General features: G+C 41.9%; 1 protein-coding gene across 13 annotated transcripts in view; it reads right to left on the reverse strand.

The window, feature by feature from the left end:
- The window catches only part of Hsf2bp (heat shock transcription factor 2 binding protein), an 84,351-nt gene that overhangs the window by 34,325 nt on the left and 33,297 nt on the right, over positions 1-16,729 (reverse strand). For 6 of the 13 annotated variants that reach the window (XR_013437101.1, XM_078044729.1, XM_078044725.1 and 3 more), the window contains one exon: positions 8,061-8,164. Coding sequence is in view for 10 of the 13 variants with exons in the window: in XM_078044729.1 (XP_077900855.1) it covers positions 8,061-8,164 (104 nt within the window). In the remaining 3 variants the exon portion in view is untranslated. The other 7 variants (XM_078044730.1, XM_078044728.1, XR_013437104.1 and 4 more) reach the window with 7 other exon arrangements.

The following is a 16,729-nucleotide window of genomic DNA, read 5'->3' on the forward strand; positions in this document are numbered from 1 at the left end:
GTAAGCCAATATCAGAACCTATCAAATAAATGGAAATTAAAACCACAGTAGGATAACGCTATATCAGATCAGCCAGCTAAGGTGAAGCAAGCCAACATACCAGGTGTTCTGTGAAACGAAAAGCAACTGTTGGTCCTCTGCTATTGGTAAAAGTTTACACTTGGCAAACAGCCCAAAACAGACTGCTACAGTGAGAGACAGGCACTCACAAAGACCCAGAAGGTGGCCTCCTAAAGGCATGTCCAACAGGCAAGAATGCACATTTACAGGAACCTGTGGAGCAGCACTATTTGCAAAAGCCAAAAACTAGAAATTATCCAAACATACACTTGCAGTAAATGTAAGTGGACTGTGGTTGTTTCACACCATGGAACGGGGTACACCAGTGGCTCTCCTGGGGAGTGGGACATTTTGAACATATGGAAACATGTTGAGTGGGATGAGGACAGAGATGCAGCTAAACAACCTACAGAGCACAGGTAGTCCTACTACAAAGAACTTATCAGGCCCCAAATGACAACATGCTGAGAAACCCCATAATAAGGCAACAAACACGAAACACAGCAACACGCAACAGCACAATGAGCTTCCCAGACATGCCGGATCAAACAGCCTGCGCAATTCCAGTTACATAATGCTCAAAACGGAAACAGTGGGAAGCCATGAGGGAAAAGCACAGGTTTCCTGTGTGCAGCAACTTCATTTCTCAAGCTGGCTGGTTGATAACTGTTGTTTCTTTGTGATCATTTTCTGAGCTTCACTTTTATGTTTTTGTGCTTTTCAGTAATTATATTGTCCTCGTTAAAAAAAAAAAAAAAGACATCTAAGAACAGAGGATGAACCAAGGAGGAGAGAAAGGGAAAAATAATAATAATAAGGCTTGCCAAAGCTCTTCAAGAGAAGCCCGCCCCACACTTCCTGTCAACCTGACTCCTGCTGGTCCTCCAGGGTCCCTGCTGCCCCTCCTCCCACAACTCGCCCTGGGTGGCTCAGTGCTGCTGGCTGGGTCAGGGAGTTAATGCTTGGAGGTGCACAGAGCAGGGGCAGCCCAGAGCAAGCCCCAAGAACTGCAGTGATCACTGCATTCTCTCCGCATACACGCTTTCCTTTCTGAATCCAGGTAACTTCAGTCTGGCCTTCCCTGAAAATCTTTAGGTTCTTAGCACAGAGTCCCCCTTTCCTTTCAAAAGTGCCCTGAATCCATCCACACAAATCACCTCCACTGCTACCACCCTGGCTCAGAATGCCCTGGCCCTCTCAGGTAAAATATGCAATGCCCCCACTCCCACCCCCACCCCCATCCCATCACTGTTCCCACTGGCCTCCCCACAGCAGCCAGAATGTGCTCTAATCATGGAATACCATCCACGTATTCATAGGTGGTCTGGCTCCAGCAGTCCCTCTGGCACCTCTCCAGTTGAGAGTCACAGCCTCAGAGCCCTCCCTTAGACCATGCTAGGAGCTCAGTAAACACTGTCCTCAATAGGGCTGTCCTCTTTCGTGTTCTGATTGCTGAGGGCCCTCCACAACCACCCACCAGTGGGGCAGGTAAAGCTGCGATATGCACAGAGGATGTGGAGTTCCATCACCGTGTTCTGTGGGAGGCAAGAGGAACATTCCAGCTCTCTCACCCAGTTAGGACTCCCAATACGTTTAGTGTGGGGCTATCAACAAACAACCCATCAGCAGTACAGCAGGAATCCTTGGTACCATTTTGCCATGGAACACAGGAGAAGGGAAGATCAGACTTGAGGTCAGAAAAACTGGGAAGGTTCCCTGGTGAGTAGTATTAAGTTGGATTTTGAAAGTGTGGAAACATAATGTATCTAACCATTTAGATGATTAGGAAATGGACTAGTATAGCTTAACATAGTAGGCTATTTTATATATCTAGGTTTGTTTTTTTCTAATTCCAAAAATCCAAAAAAGATACCATCTCTCCCACCTTCACAGAAGAACTAAAAGCTGCTCACAATAGAAGGCAGCCTCTTTGCTTCTTCAATGAGCTCATCTGGTTCTGGCTTCTACTCTACCAACAGATTCCTTATTTCTTTCTTCTGAAATCACTTCTCAACTTTTCAACACGGTACTGTCGACAGCAGATCACACAGAGGGAATTAGAAAAGGTGCTACTTAGCCCAGGGGGTTTTAAAACATATTGGCATGGCAGATGGGTCACTTTGATGAATGTGCAGAGTCTGAGTCACAAACAGAGTAGTCCCACTGCAACACATGACAGAACACATGCAAGTCAGCAGATGCCAGGAACAGCAGAAGTGGCACAGGCAAACAGAATCCCCAGAATGGTAAGGCATCTATGAAAATGGAGGTAGCAACTAAGTTTCACATTTCAAGTTAAATGCAGGTTTAACTTAGGAATTCAGCATGGCACAGGAGAAAAGTCACAAGCTCAGTCAGAGGTGTGAGGCTAGGGACACCAAATGCGGTACTTCCTGACTGGCCTTGGCCAATAAGGCAGCATTCCCGTTCTCTGAGCCTGTTTCCTGGTCAGTAAAATGGGAAGGACATCTGTCTCAGAGTTCCCACAACACATTAGGTCACTCAGGCACAAGAAGTGCTGCATCAGCAGGGACTCAATGGGGAGCCATTGCTAGAGCTCTTCTTGGAAACTCTTTTCTTGGAGTGCTGAGGATTGAACCCAGAGTCTAATTCATGCTAGGTAAGCATTCTACCACTGAGCTACATCACCAGGCCACCTTCCTACTTTTGCAAGCTCTTAAAAAGCAGTTCTTGGGGCTGGGGAATATAGCTCAGTTGGTTCAGTGATTGCCTCACATGCACAAGGCCCTGGGTTCAACCCCCAGCACCAAAAAAAAAAAAGCAATTCTTTAAAGTACAATCAAGAATCAGTAAATGGGATAGAATAAAAATGAAAGGTTCTTCACAGCAAAGGAAACAATCAATAACATGGAGAGCTTACAGAATGGGTGAAAATCTTTACCACACACACCACAGACAGAGCATTAATCTCCAGGATATATAAAGAACTCAAAAAACACCAAAACACAAATAATCCAATTAATAAATGGGCAAAGGAACTGAACAGACACTTCACAGAAGAAGAAATACAATCAACAAACACCCCCCAAAATGTTTACCATCTCTAGTAATTAGAGAAATGTAAACCAAAACTACACTGAAATTCTATCTCACTCAGTTAGAATGTATTAAGAATACAAGCAACAAAAAATATTGGCAAGGATGTGGGGAAAAGGGTACACTTATACATTGCAGGTGGGACTTCAAATCGGTGCAACCACTCTGGAAAGCAGTCTGGAGATTCACCAGATTATCTGGAATGGAACCACCAGTTGACTCAGTTATCCCACTCCTCAGTTTATACTCAAAGGACTTAAAACAGCATACTAATGTGACGTAGCCACATCAATATTTATAGCAGCTCAATTTACAATAGCTAAACTATGGAATCAATCTAGATGCCCTTCAACAGATGAATGGATAAAGAAATTGTGGTGTACATACACACAATGGATTATTACTCAGCCTTAAATAAGAATGAAATTATGGCATTTGCCAGTAAATGGATGGAATTAGAGAATACCATGCTAAGCAAAATAAACCAATCCCAAAGAACCAAAGGCCTAATGTTTTCTCTGATATGCAGATTCTAATTCACAATGGGAGGGCAGGAAAGAATAGAGATACTCTGCATTAGGCAGAGGGGAGTGAAGGAAGGAGAGGGTGTATTGGGGGTAGAAATGATAGAAGAATGAATCAGACATTATTACCCTATGTGCTTACATAATTACACATCCTGTGTAACTCACTCTACATCATGTACAACCAGAAGAATGAAAAGCTATACCCCATTTATGCATGATGCATTCAAAAACAAGCAGTTCTTTTTTTTTAATATTTATTTCTTTAGTTTTAGGTGGACACAGTATCTTTATTTCACACTTATGTGTTGCTGAGAATAGAACCCAATGCCTCATGCACGCTAGGCAAGCGCGCTCCCACTTGAGCCACATCCCCAACCCACAAGCAGTTCTTTAAAGCAAAAAAAAAGGTGCCTTTTGAGGTTTACAACATATATGTGACAATAACAGTGAAAAGATGGAAGACCATACAATGGCCAACAGCAAGAGGTGTGTCTGCACAGAAAGCAGCTAAATGTACTCTCCAGCCTACACCACTATGAGGAAAGGGGACAAAGCTAATCAGGTGAAATCACAAAATAATACTTAAGTTAATGCAGGAAAAAGCTGGAATTAAGGGGGGAAGGGAAACAAAGAACAGAGAGGACAGCAAGAAAGCAAGTAGCAAGATAAAGTTAAATCCAACTGTGCTGCCAATCACATTACATATTACTCCAATTAAAAAGATGAGGTTCATCGGGGCACAGTGGTACTTGCCTGTAATCCCAGTGGCTCAGGAAGCTGAGGCAGGAGGATCATGAGTTCAAACCCTGTCTCTAAATAAAATACAAAAAAATAGGGCTGGGGAATGTGTCTCAGTGGTCGAGTGCCCTTGAGTCACACATATGTTATAAACCTAAAAAAAAAAAAAAAAAAAAAAAAAAAGCTGAGGTATAGGTGTGGTGGTGTACACCTGTGATCCCAGCAGTTCGAGGCTGAAGAAGGAGGATTAAAATTCAAGGCCAGCCTCAGCATGTTAGCCGGGCCCTACGCAACTTAGAGAGACCCTGCCTCAAAATAAAAAATAAAGAGGTCTGGGGATGTGGCTCAGTGGTTAAGTGTCCCTGGATTCAAACTCTGGTACCAAATAAATAAATAAAATAAAAAATAAAAACTTGAGGTTGTAATCCCATGTGCAGCACTCTGCTTGTCATCCTTTAAATTATTTTCACATTCCATTTTGGCCTACAAAATGGTATAGGAATGTGCCCTTTTTTGTATCATCTCCATTCAACCTGCGAATGTCAAAAGCCCACAAGTAGTAGTGTCTTGCATTCCTGCTCCACAGACCTCAGAGTGCTCCTCTGTGGATGCTCTCACTCTGCTGGTTTTGGCTCCCACTGTGCTTCCACAGCTGTCTTTTAGAAGATGCTCTCTGACCATGATGTGCATCCTGTCCCTCTTTCTAACCACACTCCTCCAGAAGCATGTCCTTAGAACTGCCCACTGGGGTGGGGGTGGGGTTATGGGTAACAATGCTCTTGATTTTATTTGCCTGAAACACCTTCATTTCACCCTTACCCTTGAAACATATGGGGAAAGGGAAGGTAAAATTCAGGTTGGCAGTTATTTTCTCTCACATTAAGACCCATACTGTTGCTGTTAAAATTCTTCCCTAATAGAACTATAGATCCAACACCATCACAATAAAAACTCCAGGAACATTTTTGGTAGAGTATGACAAACTCATTCTCAAATTCATATGGAAAGGCTAAGGGCTTACAAATAACCAAAATAACTTTGAAGAATAACAAATCTGGAGCATTTACACTATCTGACTTAACATTTATTACAAAGCTATCAAGACTATTATATAGTGTGGTAATAGCATAATGATATGGAACTGGATCAATGGAACAGAAGTTAGTCTATCAACAGCCCCTCCTGTGTATGAATAGTTGACTCTCAACACAGAGGTAAAGGCAGTTCACAGTTCAATCCAATAGTGCTCAGGAAGCTAAGAAAGCCTTATGCACAAGACACCACACACAAATATCAAAATAGGTCCTATACACAATGTAAAATGTAAAACCAGAAAACTATTAGAAGAAAACCATTAGAAAACCCTTGCAATCTTGATTTGGGCAATGCACTCTACACCAAAACCATGATTCCTAGAAGAGAAAGGATATATATTAAATTTTACCAAAATCAAAATTGATTTTGCTCTCTTTAGAAATGCTCATTAAGAGAACAAAAGGCATGCCATAAACTGTGAGAAAATGTGTTTTACTACATACCTGACAAAGACTCATATATAGAACATGCCAAGAATTCTTGATAACAAGAAATAACCCAGGGACTGGGGTTATGGCTCAGAGCAAGAGAACTCACCTAGCATGCACGAGGCACTGGGTTCAATCTTCAGCACCAATAAAAATAAAATAAAGGCATTGTGTCCACCTACAGCTAAAAAATAAGTGTTTAAAAAAAAAAGAAATGGGGCTGGGGATGTGGCTTAAGCGGTAGTGCGCTTGCCTGGCATGCGTGCGGCCCGGGGTTCAATCCTCGGCACCACATACAAACAAAGATGTTGTGTCCGCTGAAAACTAAAAAAATAAAATAAAATAATATAAAATATTTAAAAAAAAAAAAGAAATAACGTTAAATAAAAATAAATAAATAATGGTTAAATAAATAATAGTTTTTTTTTTAAGATGGGGGGGAGGGAGGGAGAGGGAGGAGAGAGAATTATTTAATATTTATTTTTCAGTTTTTGGCAAACACAACATGGTTGTTTGTATGTGGTGCTGAGGATAGAACCCGGGCCACACGCATGCCAGGCAAGCGCACTACCGCTTGAGCCACATCCCCAGCCTAATAATAGTGTTAAATAAAAATAAATAAATAATGGCAAAAGACAGGAATAGACATTTCATCAAAGAAGATACATGGGGCTGGGGATGTAGCTCAGCAGAAGAGCACTTGCCTAGCATTTTTTTTTTTTTTTTTTTTAGGTCCTGGGTTCTGTCCCCAGCACTGCCAAAAAAAGAAAAAAAAAAAAAAAAGAAAAAAGAAAAAAGTAGCAGCAGCAATACCTATACAAATGGCAAAGAACCACAGTGAAAAAAATGCTTGACACCATTAGTGACAACAAAAATGCATGCTAACCACAGCAGGGTACCCACTATATTACTCTACTTCACTACTCGACTGAACACAACTGAACAAGAGGACTGGACCAAGCACTGGTGAGGATATGCTAAACTAGAATGGTTTAGTCACTCTGGAAGACAGTTTGCTAGTTTCATACAAACTGACAGACAGGGCTGGGGGTGTAGCTCAGTGGTAGAGCACTTGCTTAGCATGCCCAAGGCTCTAGATTCCAACCCCAGCACCACAAAAATAAAAAACAAAAAGAGAAAAATTAACATTTACCTATCATACAACTCAGCCACTGTACTCCCTAAATATTTACCCAAGAGAAATAAAAGTACATGGCCATTCAAAGACCCATGAAAGAATGCTCATAGTAGCTGTACCTGCAATAGCTCAAAGATGGAGATGACCCAAATATCCAACAAACAGCAGCCGAATAAATACACCATGATACATCTTCATAAGACAATACTACTTAGTAATAAGTAATGAACTATTAACGCACATAAAAACATGGGTGGGTCTCAAAATAATCATGCTGAATGAAAGAAGCTGGCAGAAAAGAATACAAATTATGCTTCTATTTATTTAAAAGCATGGAAAATAAAAACAAAACTACAGTGCAGAAAGTAAATGGCTCTCTGGAAGGAAGGGGGCACAGAGTGCCCAAAGTGCCTTTCTAGGGTAATGAATTTGACTATGGTCAAGATTTCACGGGTAACTATTTGTATCAAAATTTATCAATTGTTCAACTTTTAATGTATGGGAATTTCTGCATGCCAATCATGCCCTGATAAACCTATTAGAAAAAGTAAGTAGTCACCACCAAGTAGAAGTGAAGCTCAAAAATAGATTTGAATTATGAAACAACAAGTCAAATTTTTTTGGCATAAACCACACCCCCAGCCCTAAAGAAAATCTGAACAGACACATACACATAGATAGATATAACTTCAGAGTTGCAATATTTCTCCAATTTCTCTTTTCCCAAATTCTTTATAATGACAGGACTTCTCCTGCTGCAGATACCACATGCAATATTGTTTTATATAATAATCTTCTCTGTATCATAGCTCACAACACATCCCAACTAAATCAAAAGGAACACTTGAGAATCAGCATTAAAAACCACTTAGCACACCAATGAATTTTCTTAATTTTGCAGTCATTTGTTAAAGAACTAATGCCCTGAGATAATCACTTCTAGTTTCTAATACACTGATACACCCTCCCCTGAAGAAGCAGAGCACACAACTGTGCAAAAAGCTGACCACCACTTACCATTCAAAAGCCACCAGAGCAAAGGAATGAATCCAGGACTCTCACTGATGTATTTCAAGCCTTTCAAATTGATGCTCACATTGTACAGGGACATCAACATTAACCTGAAATGCAAAAGAAAACAGTGTTGACATGCAGGTAAACCCACATTGAATCTCACTCTAACTCTGTCTCCTATTCCAGAGGGCCTGAACATACCCAGAGACTTTCTCCCATCTCAGATGCCCAACTCCACCACCTGGATAGGGCATGTATTAAGTTTAAAATACAGGAAGCACTACTCATCTATGTGAAGTGGGCAACTTCAGCAATGATGCCACACCACCACCTCCTATAGGCTCACATTGCCAAGAGACACAAGGCAGAGAGGATTCCATGAGAAACCTCACACACCATATTTCTTGATTGCTCACTCTCTTAGTACCAAACCTGCATTTGTATAGAGGTAACTCTCAAGTCATAAGTGTGTTGCACCTCTAAGTTCAATACAGCCATCTGATATCTAATAGCATCTTCCCATTCATTGACTATGAAGCCTGGCATCAGGCAGCCAGGTCAGCTTCCACTTGGTCTTCACAGAATCCCCATAACACATACCACAGCAAAACATGTGAAAAAAACAAGACACTACAAGTAACAGCCAGCAAAAGGACCCACAGACAACCAGAACAAAAAAGTTCTCAGCTCCTGTAAGTATCAAATGCAAAATAGAAAACAGATGTTTCATACATGAAAACAATGAAAAGAAATTAAAACATGGCTGGGTGTGATGGTGCACACCTGTAATTCCAGCAGCTCGGGAGGCTAAAGCAGGAGGATCACGAGTTCAAAGCCAGCTCTGCAATGGCAAGGCACTAAGCAACTCAGTGAGACCCTGTTTCTAAATAAAATACAAAATAGGGCTGGGATGGGGCTCAGTGGTTGAGTACCTCTGAGTTCAATCCCTGATACCAAAAAAAAGAAAATAAATTAAAACATGAACAAGAAGCTAGGGCTACTATTATGAATGACTGAGCAATCCAAAAATAACAGAACGCAGAAATAAATTATAAAACTGCAAAACTCAAGGGTAACTGGACACTTAGAAAATATTAAACCAAAAACATGGTAGGAAAAAAGGTGGATGACAGGACAGTGAAAATGTTCAACATTCTTCCAATTAGGATTCTGAAAAGAAAGAACAGAAAGAATGGGAGAGGAAAAAGTTTGTTTCAGAAAGATAAAGGCAAAAACTCATCCAGAAACAAGCAAATCTAAACCCTCAGATTCAAAAGGCACACAAAAAATTTCACAGACAAACATAAATGCAAACCTAAACATCACAATTCAACCACAGATCACCAAAGATTTTATAGCAGCCAGAGAAAAGACACATCACCTACAATGGGGCAAGTGCACTGAAGCTGGGCTCTTGACAACAAAAACGGGAACCAAAGACAGGAAGAGCACAGCTTCCAAGTACAGAGGCACTTACAGCAGATTTAGAATTGTAAACAAACCAAGACAGTTTCAGCAAATGAGGTTAAGTGAGAAAACCTCAGAGATGTTACTACCAACAAACCTGAACTAAAAGAATTTGAAGAATAGACTTCAGAAACTAAGAAAATGATCTCAGAAGATCTCTGTGAGCTATAAGAAAAAGTTTCGACCAGGACAGGAGAGAGGCATTAATGCTTTCAGTTGTGTAACAAAGCACAATTTTAAAGGGCTTATCACTAAAAAAAAAAAAAAAAAAGAGAGAGAGAACTTTCAAGATCCTTGGAAAGATAATGGACATCAAAAAAGATCTCAGTGAATTCCACAGAAGAAAAAAGGAAGAAGGAAAGTGGGAGGAAGGGGATAAGGGGTTGGAGAGATTAGAAAAAGAACTCAGAAAAAAAGTCATAATAAACAGAAACAAAACATGGACAAAATAAACATAAACCCAAGAATCTCACTAGCTGCAAATGTCAATGGGATATTCCTAGTAAAAGGCACAGATGAATATTACACTAGATAAGACACTAAATCAATGATCTTTCTTGTGTGTGTGTGGGTATGTGTATGTGTGTGTATGTGTGTATGCTGCTAGGGATTGAACCCAGGGCTTTGTGCATACAAGGCAGTCACTCTACCAACTGAGCATGTACTGCAGACTCTCAGAAGCCAAAGCGGAGAGTGAGTCCACTGATCTCTGGGCAAAGCTAATGGCCCACTAGGACAAGCATCAATTCTCTTTATCTGAGAAAAAGACAGCAGAGCCCAGAGTCCCCACAATGTTTAGTACACAGACCATCAAAAATGTAACTGGCAGAGACAACTAGGAAGTGGAAAAGGAAGGCACTTACTTTGGGCACAAATTTAAGGGGCTGAGAAACATATTCAGTGGCCATGTTTTTTTAAGATAAAATAATTCATTAATTTTTTTAAATCCAAATTAATGTGCCAGATGTGGTAGTACATGTCTGTAATCCCCGTGACGCAGGAGGGCTGAGACACAATGATCACAAATTGGAGGCCAGCCTGATCAACTTAGTGAGACCCTGTCTCAAAAAATCAAAAGGAGGGCTAGGGTGGCTCAGCAGTAGTATGCTCATCTGGCACATGAAAGGCCCTGGGTTTGATCCTAAGCACCACATAAAAATAAATCAATAAAATAAAGGCATTGTGTCCAACTACAACTAAAAAAATAAATATTAAAAAAAAAGTCAAAAGGGGTCTGGGGTTGTGGTTCAGTGGTACAGCACTTGCCTAGCATGTGTGAGGCACTGGGTTCAATTCTCAACACTGCATATAAATAAATGGATAAAATAAAGGTCCCTCAACATCTAAAAAAAATTGTTTAAATCAAAAGGACTAGGGATATGGCTCAATAGTTAAGCACCCCTGAGTTCAATCCCCAATACCTCCAAAAAAAAAAATCAAAATTAATGCAAAAATTCCATAACAAAGACTATAGCAAATTTTCAAATAAAGATGGAATTGATAACAGTACCATGCCAGGAAATCAGTAATACTGATCCAGTCTTCTAATAAGAGACTAAGTAAGTGAACTGCATGCCACAGAAAAGTTGAGTCTTTTGCTAAGGTGTTTAGTTTCCCCACTAAACTCGGTTTGTCAGAAGCAAGCTCATTACTTATTTTTACCATCTCACAGACAAGTACACTAAGACAGGACACAGTAAATCCCCAGCTCAGTACCAGACAGTGAATCAGCACCGCTGACCAAGAGACTCAGCAAGCACGATGCACAGACAAGGCACTCTTCTCCCCCCCACTTCCATTTTCAAAGTCAACAGCCACAATCAACAGAAAAGACAAAGCTACACCAGCAGACTAGAGGAGGGGATTCTCAGTCCTCAAGGTGTGAGGACCCTCAGCCCTCTGGAAGTCCCCCCTTCAGGTCTCACTGATGATTTTTATAGGTAACCCAAAGTTACTCACTAGTAACTAATTTACTAACTTACTTGAGGCAGTATTAAGGGCTGCTCAGATGAAGCACTCATGAGGAGAATTTGGCACTGTGACTAATTTTCTGAGATCTCTAAGCAGTAATTCCAAGAAGGGAAAGGCCCCTACTTCAGATCATAAACACAGCTGGAGGTCCACAAAGGCAAAAGTATCGTTCATGGCAGGCTACAACAGCAGGTCTAAGATACTGCACCAGAGACCAAAAGGCCCACAAAACCTAAGATATTTTTATCTAACCCTTTACAGAAAAAAAGCTGCCCATTTCTGATTTACAGTATGAAAACAGACAAATTAATCTTCTCTAGAGGTCAAAAGGCAGAGTTACTATCTGGTGATAACTGTAACATGAGGCAAACCTCAGAAAGTAAGTTCAGCTCCATTGTCATTTAGCTTTAGGGTGCGAAAACCAACTCACAAAATGACAAATGTCTTTAAAATTTCATATCTGATCAAAACTCATCAATCTTAAGAAGCTAAAGTGGAACAAATGTATCTGAGGCAAACATAGTACCACCTGAGACCCCACATCACCAGGTCATACCTCTCAGAAGACCACTAACCTCTAGGTCACAAAGAAGCTGGCAGAACACAAACCCAGAATGTGTTTTTTGTGCATGTGCTTTCTCTATATGACACTTTCAATGTAACCAAAAATGTCTGTAAATAATGCATCAAGGGGCTGGGGATGTGGCTCAAGCGGTAGCGCGCTCGCCTGGCATGTGTGCGGCCCGGGTTCGATCCTCAGCACCACATACCAACAAAGATGTTGTGTCCGCCAAGAACTAAAAAATAAATATTAAAAAAAAATTCTCTCTCTTTCTCTCTCTCTTTCCTCTCTCACTCTCTCTTAAAAAAAAAATAATAATGCATCAAGTTTCTACCTGTCAAGTCAAAAGAGACTGCCATCCAAACCATCCTTCTTGTATTGAGACATTAAAAACAGACTTCTTTTCCTTTCAGGATTACTGATGTGTTTACCAAAATTCTTTGGAAACACAATCATATTTAAAGATTCTTTTCAATTGGCATCAAATCAGTCCTTGTGTAAAGAAAGGGTAAGAATTCCAAAAGGCACAGAGAGATTTTGGACAGCTTTTGACAGACAGCAAAGATGGGTGACCATAACCCATAAAACAGAAAAGACAAAGCTACACCAGCAGCCTGGACAGGGGGGATTCTTGGTCCTCAGGTGTGGGGACTGAGTGAGCAGCTGACCTCACTGATCACACTGTACTCCCAGGCCCTCCCTGGGTACCAAGCCTGAGGACAGAGAACTGTGCAAAAACACAGCAGTGTTGCCCAGAATGGCAAGGCATGAGGTAGAAGCAAAAACACACAGGACACGGAAAGGCATGGGCTTTGTATCTGCCTCTCCATGACTGCTTCCATAATACTGCCACTCCCCTAGGGCATTTTGAGGAAACACTTCTAGAAGCATCTTCAACTAATACCGACCTCTTCTCTGGGAATTCCTTGGACTCTTCTCTGCAGACAGTTTGATGTGGACCCCAGCATGCTGATGGGTTGTCATAACACAAAAGGGAGGTTTTGAAAAGGCCTCAGAAAAGCCAGTGGAAAGAGACCTGATGCAGACTTGAACACAACCCCAGAGGACAGCCAACTAAAAGCAGGGAGGGAGAGCTGTTCACAAACATATACATGCTCCACATACTTCTCCTGACACAAGAGAGAAGAGAGAGGGTAGGTGGGCACAAGGGAGGAAGCCACCAGGGTGAGTCAGCCCATACTCACACTCTCTGTTCTCTGCATGCATTTGACACCCATCTATGAAGAAGATGTAGCAGAGATGAATTGGAGCTCACCCAGAGTGCCCCAAGTCTGCCTTGACCCTGCAGAAACAATAGTAAGAACAAAAGAGGATCCAAAAAGTGCTGAGCCCCAGCAGAGGGTGAAATAACACAAATCCACACATTTGGGGACTTTCTTAAAGCATCACATAGCAGTCCTAGTGATAGGGAAGGAGAAAGTAGATGACTGACCTGGCTTAAGGTTGAACCTGTGTAGAGATGGGATGCATGCACAGGGGTAGATGGTGTGATGCGGAGGCAGAGGGACTGAGGGGCAGGCTGAACCCACAGCAGTGTTGACTACCTCAGGGCAGCTAGGTCACAAGAGCACCAACCACAGTAAAGACCACATCAAATCTGGGGAACCAAAGAAGGCAAGAGACTTAGAGTCAGATTGCTAAAGGAATCATCCCCCAGGATGTTCCAGTAACTAGAGATGGAATCGAGGAGGAGGAAACTAATAAGTCAATCCTTTATAAAAGAAGGGAAGTGCTTTGATGGTCAGAAAAGAACAGTGATGAGGGCTGGGGTTGTGGCTCAGTGGTAGAGAGCCTGCCTTACATGTGTGAGGCACTGGGTTCGATTCTCAGCAGCACATATAAATACATGAATAAAAAAGTCCATCAACAACCAAAAAAAAAAATATTAAAAAAAGAAAAAAAGAAAAGGACAGTGATGAGAAAGGATGTGGACGTGGGAAGGTACTGGGGGATGAAATTCATCTCATTATGTTATGCATTTATACAAATATGGCATAATGAATCCCACTGGTATATAAAATGCACCCATAAAAAATAAAAATAAACTTTGAAGAAAGGATGAATGTGCAGATAACTGGTTGCTTGAATTTGGGAGGAGAATTTTTTTATGAGTAGAAGAGAGATGGCCTTTAGAAAGCCAGCAACTAGAGAAAGCTAACTCCATCTCAGTCTGAGGCACCAGCTGCTAAAAAGGAGTGGAGCAGAGTAAGCTTCAGTTTAGGCAAGGCAGGAGAGGCCCAGTAAAGCCGCTTATTTACAGAACAGCAAAGGTCCTGTTCCAGAGGGCTCAAGGTGGGGGGTCAGCAGTGCAGATGATGTTCAGGAGAAGAGACACCCTGGAAAAGAGAGAGGCAACCAATCAAAGCACAGATCAGAAGGCAGCCAACCACTAGCAGGAAGATGTCACAGGATGGTGCTGCCAAGACCCCAAGCTACTAGAGGCTAATCATCTGCATTCAACACTGGCAGGCTGCTGAGAAAGGAAATAAATGGCTTGGCAGACAATTCCTCCCAAGCCCACTGCAATCGACAGGAGCTTACTAGAACCCAAAGACACAGAACTCTAAGGACTAGACCCCAGAGGCTAGCAAGGACCCAACCCTGACACAAAGCCTCACCTTGAAGCTGCAGGAGGGCCCCTCAACATCGACCCTGTAGAGACCATAGAAGCAAAGAAGGCAAGGAAGGGATCAGCATCCAGAACCAGGAACTGCAGCATATAATTATGAACATGAGACACAACAGGAAATGGACAGAGGGCATGGGCAGGTGACTCAGGGAAGGACTCTCACTGACAGGGAAGAGGCAGGAGACAGTATGACAGACAACATAAATACTCTTTATGGGATACAACAATGTAGCAGTGACAAGGACACGGGGCAGACACACTGCAGGTGGAAGTATGCACACAGACAGCATTGCACAGTACTGAAGAAGGGAATGTTCTGTCTCTCAAATACTACACTTCTAAGAAAACCCTTGGACTCACACAGGTTAGCCAGGAAATACCTGCCAAGGGTGCAGCATTCCAGATGCAGAGTAAAACCTGAGAATACCGAATGCCCTTCGGTCAGGGAAAGGATGACCCAAATGTTATCTTTGCTTTGGTATGACATTAGGTACCTAAATAAGATAAACTAGATCCACGGGCCATTTGTAAAATTATCCCCAAAACAAAACTATATATACATATGTGCTATACTGTAGTACACATATTGCTCATGTGCATAGATGTGTTACACAAAACAATAAATTAACTGAAGTCTGATCCAAACAGCATGGCATAAGCTCACTTGTGTCTACTGAATGTAGCTACATATTCTGAACAGAACACATGGAGCAGCTACTTGAGGTCTCTGAAAAGTAAACAGTAAAAGGAAGATTGGGGAAAAAGAATTTGAAGGCTCAAAAAAAACAGCAGCTGCCCTGGCCTGGACTCTGGCCCCAAACCCAGCAGCAGCACTGCCCCATAATGCAGCAGAACAAAGTCCCTGATTCAGGCCAGAGGAAAAAGAAAGGGGTCTGCTATCAGCCTTGTGATAGCAGTGGGAGCCCCCAGGCAACCCACTCAGCAGAAGGGGACTCTTCCCATCCCTGAGGGATCAGTGCCCCATCCCCTGCTGAGCAGCTGTGGGCAGAGTGGCAGGGATGGCAGCAGCAGGAACACACAACAGGGCACACCACGCCCTAGCTCTGCAGAGCAGAAGCTGAAAGAGGGAGTTCTAGGTAACCACACAGTTTAAAAGGTATTGTGAAGAGGTAGGGGCTCAGGAAAGTGACTCCACAAAGGTGTAACTCCTGGCCTCTCCCCAAGATATGTGCTTGTGTGAATCTCATTAAAAACAGGCCCCCCCCCAAAAAAAAAAACAGCCCCTAAAGGACTCAAAGAGAAGAGGGACCATCCTTCAGGTCCCACATGGGCCTCCAGCACACACACACAAGGGTGCTAGAAAGATTGCTTTGTCTTATGATATTCAGATAAAGGATTTTTAGAAACAGGAGTCAGTGAATGCAGCACAAAAAGGCCTTTGGCTACACCTTGCAACTCAAACCTAGCTGGGTGACTGCATTTTCTAAATGGTTTAAGTTAGGCCCAGAGTCTCGTACCACAATGTCCCAAATGCTCAGGATGAAAGGAAAATAACTCAGCATACAGAAACAGGGAGATCCAAACTCAGAGAGGAAAAAGACAATCGAGGGACACCAAAACCATGATGACAGAGATGCTAGAAGTATCTGAAACAGATTTTAAAGAAGCTATCATTAAATTTAAATTAAAAAAAAAAAGTCATCCTTAGCAATTTGGTAAAACCCTGTCTCAAAACAAAAAATAAAAAGAACTGGGGACATAGCTCAGTAGTAAATTGTCCCTGGACTCCATCTCTAGCACACACAAAATAAAAGCTCCACTAAGTAACAGTACATGCTGGTGTGGCCAGCAGAACCCTAAAATGGCCCCGTCCTCCCTGGGACTATAAATATACCATACTCTGAGATTATATTAAATTATCTGGCAAAAGGGGCTGTGCAGGTATAATTAAGGTTGCTAATTAGCAGACTAAGTTAATTAAAAATGGTTTATGCAGGTATTCCTACTCTAAACACAGGTCAGTCAAAGGCAGAGTATCATCTGGCTGGGATAAATGAGGAA

Source organism: Ictidomys tridecemlineatus, chromosome 3 (genome assembly GCF_052094955.1).
Source record: "Ictidomys tridecemlineatus isolate mIctTri1 chromosome 3, mIctTri1.hap1, whole genome shotgun sequence".
Taxonomy (NCBI): Eukaryota; Metazoa; Chordata; class Mammalia; order Rodentia; family Sciuridae; genus Ictidomys; species Ictidomys tridecemlineatus.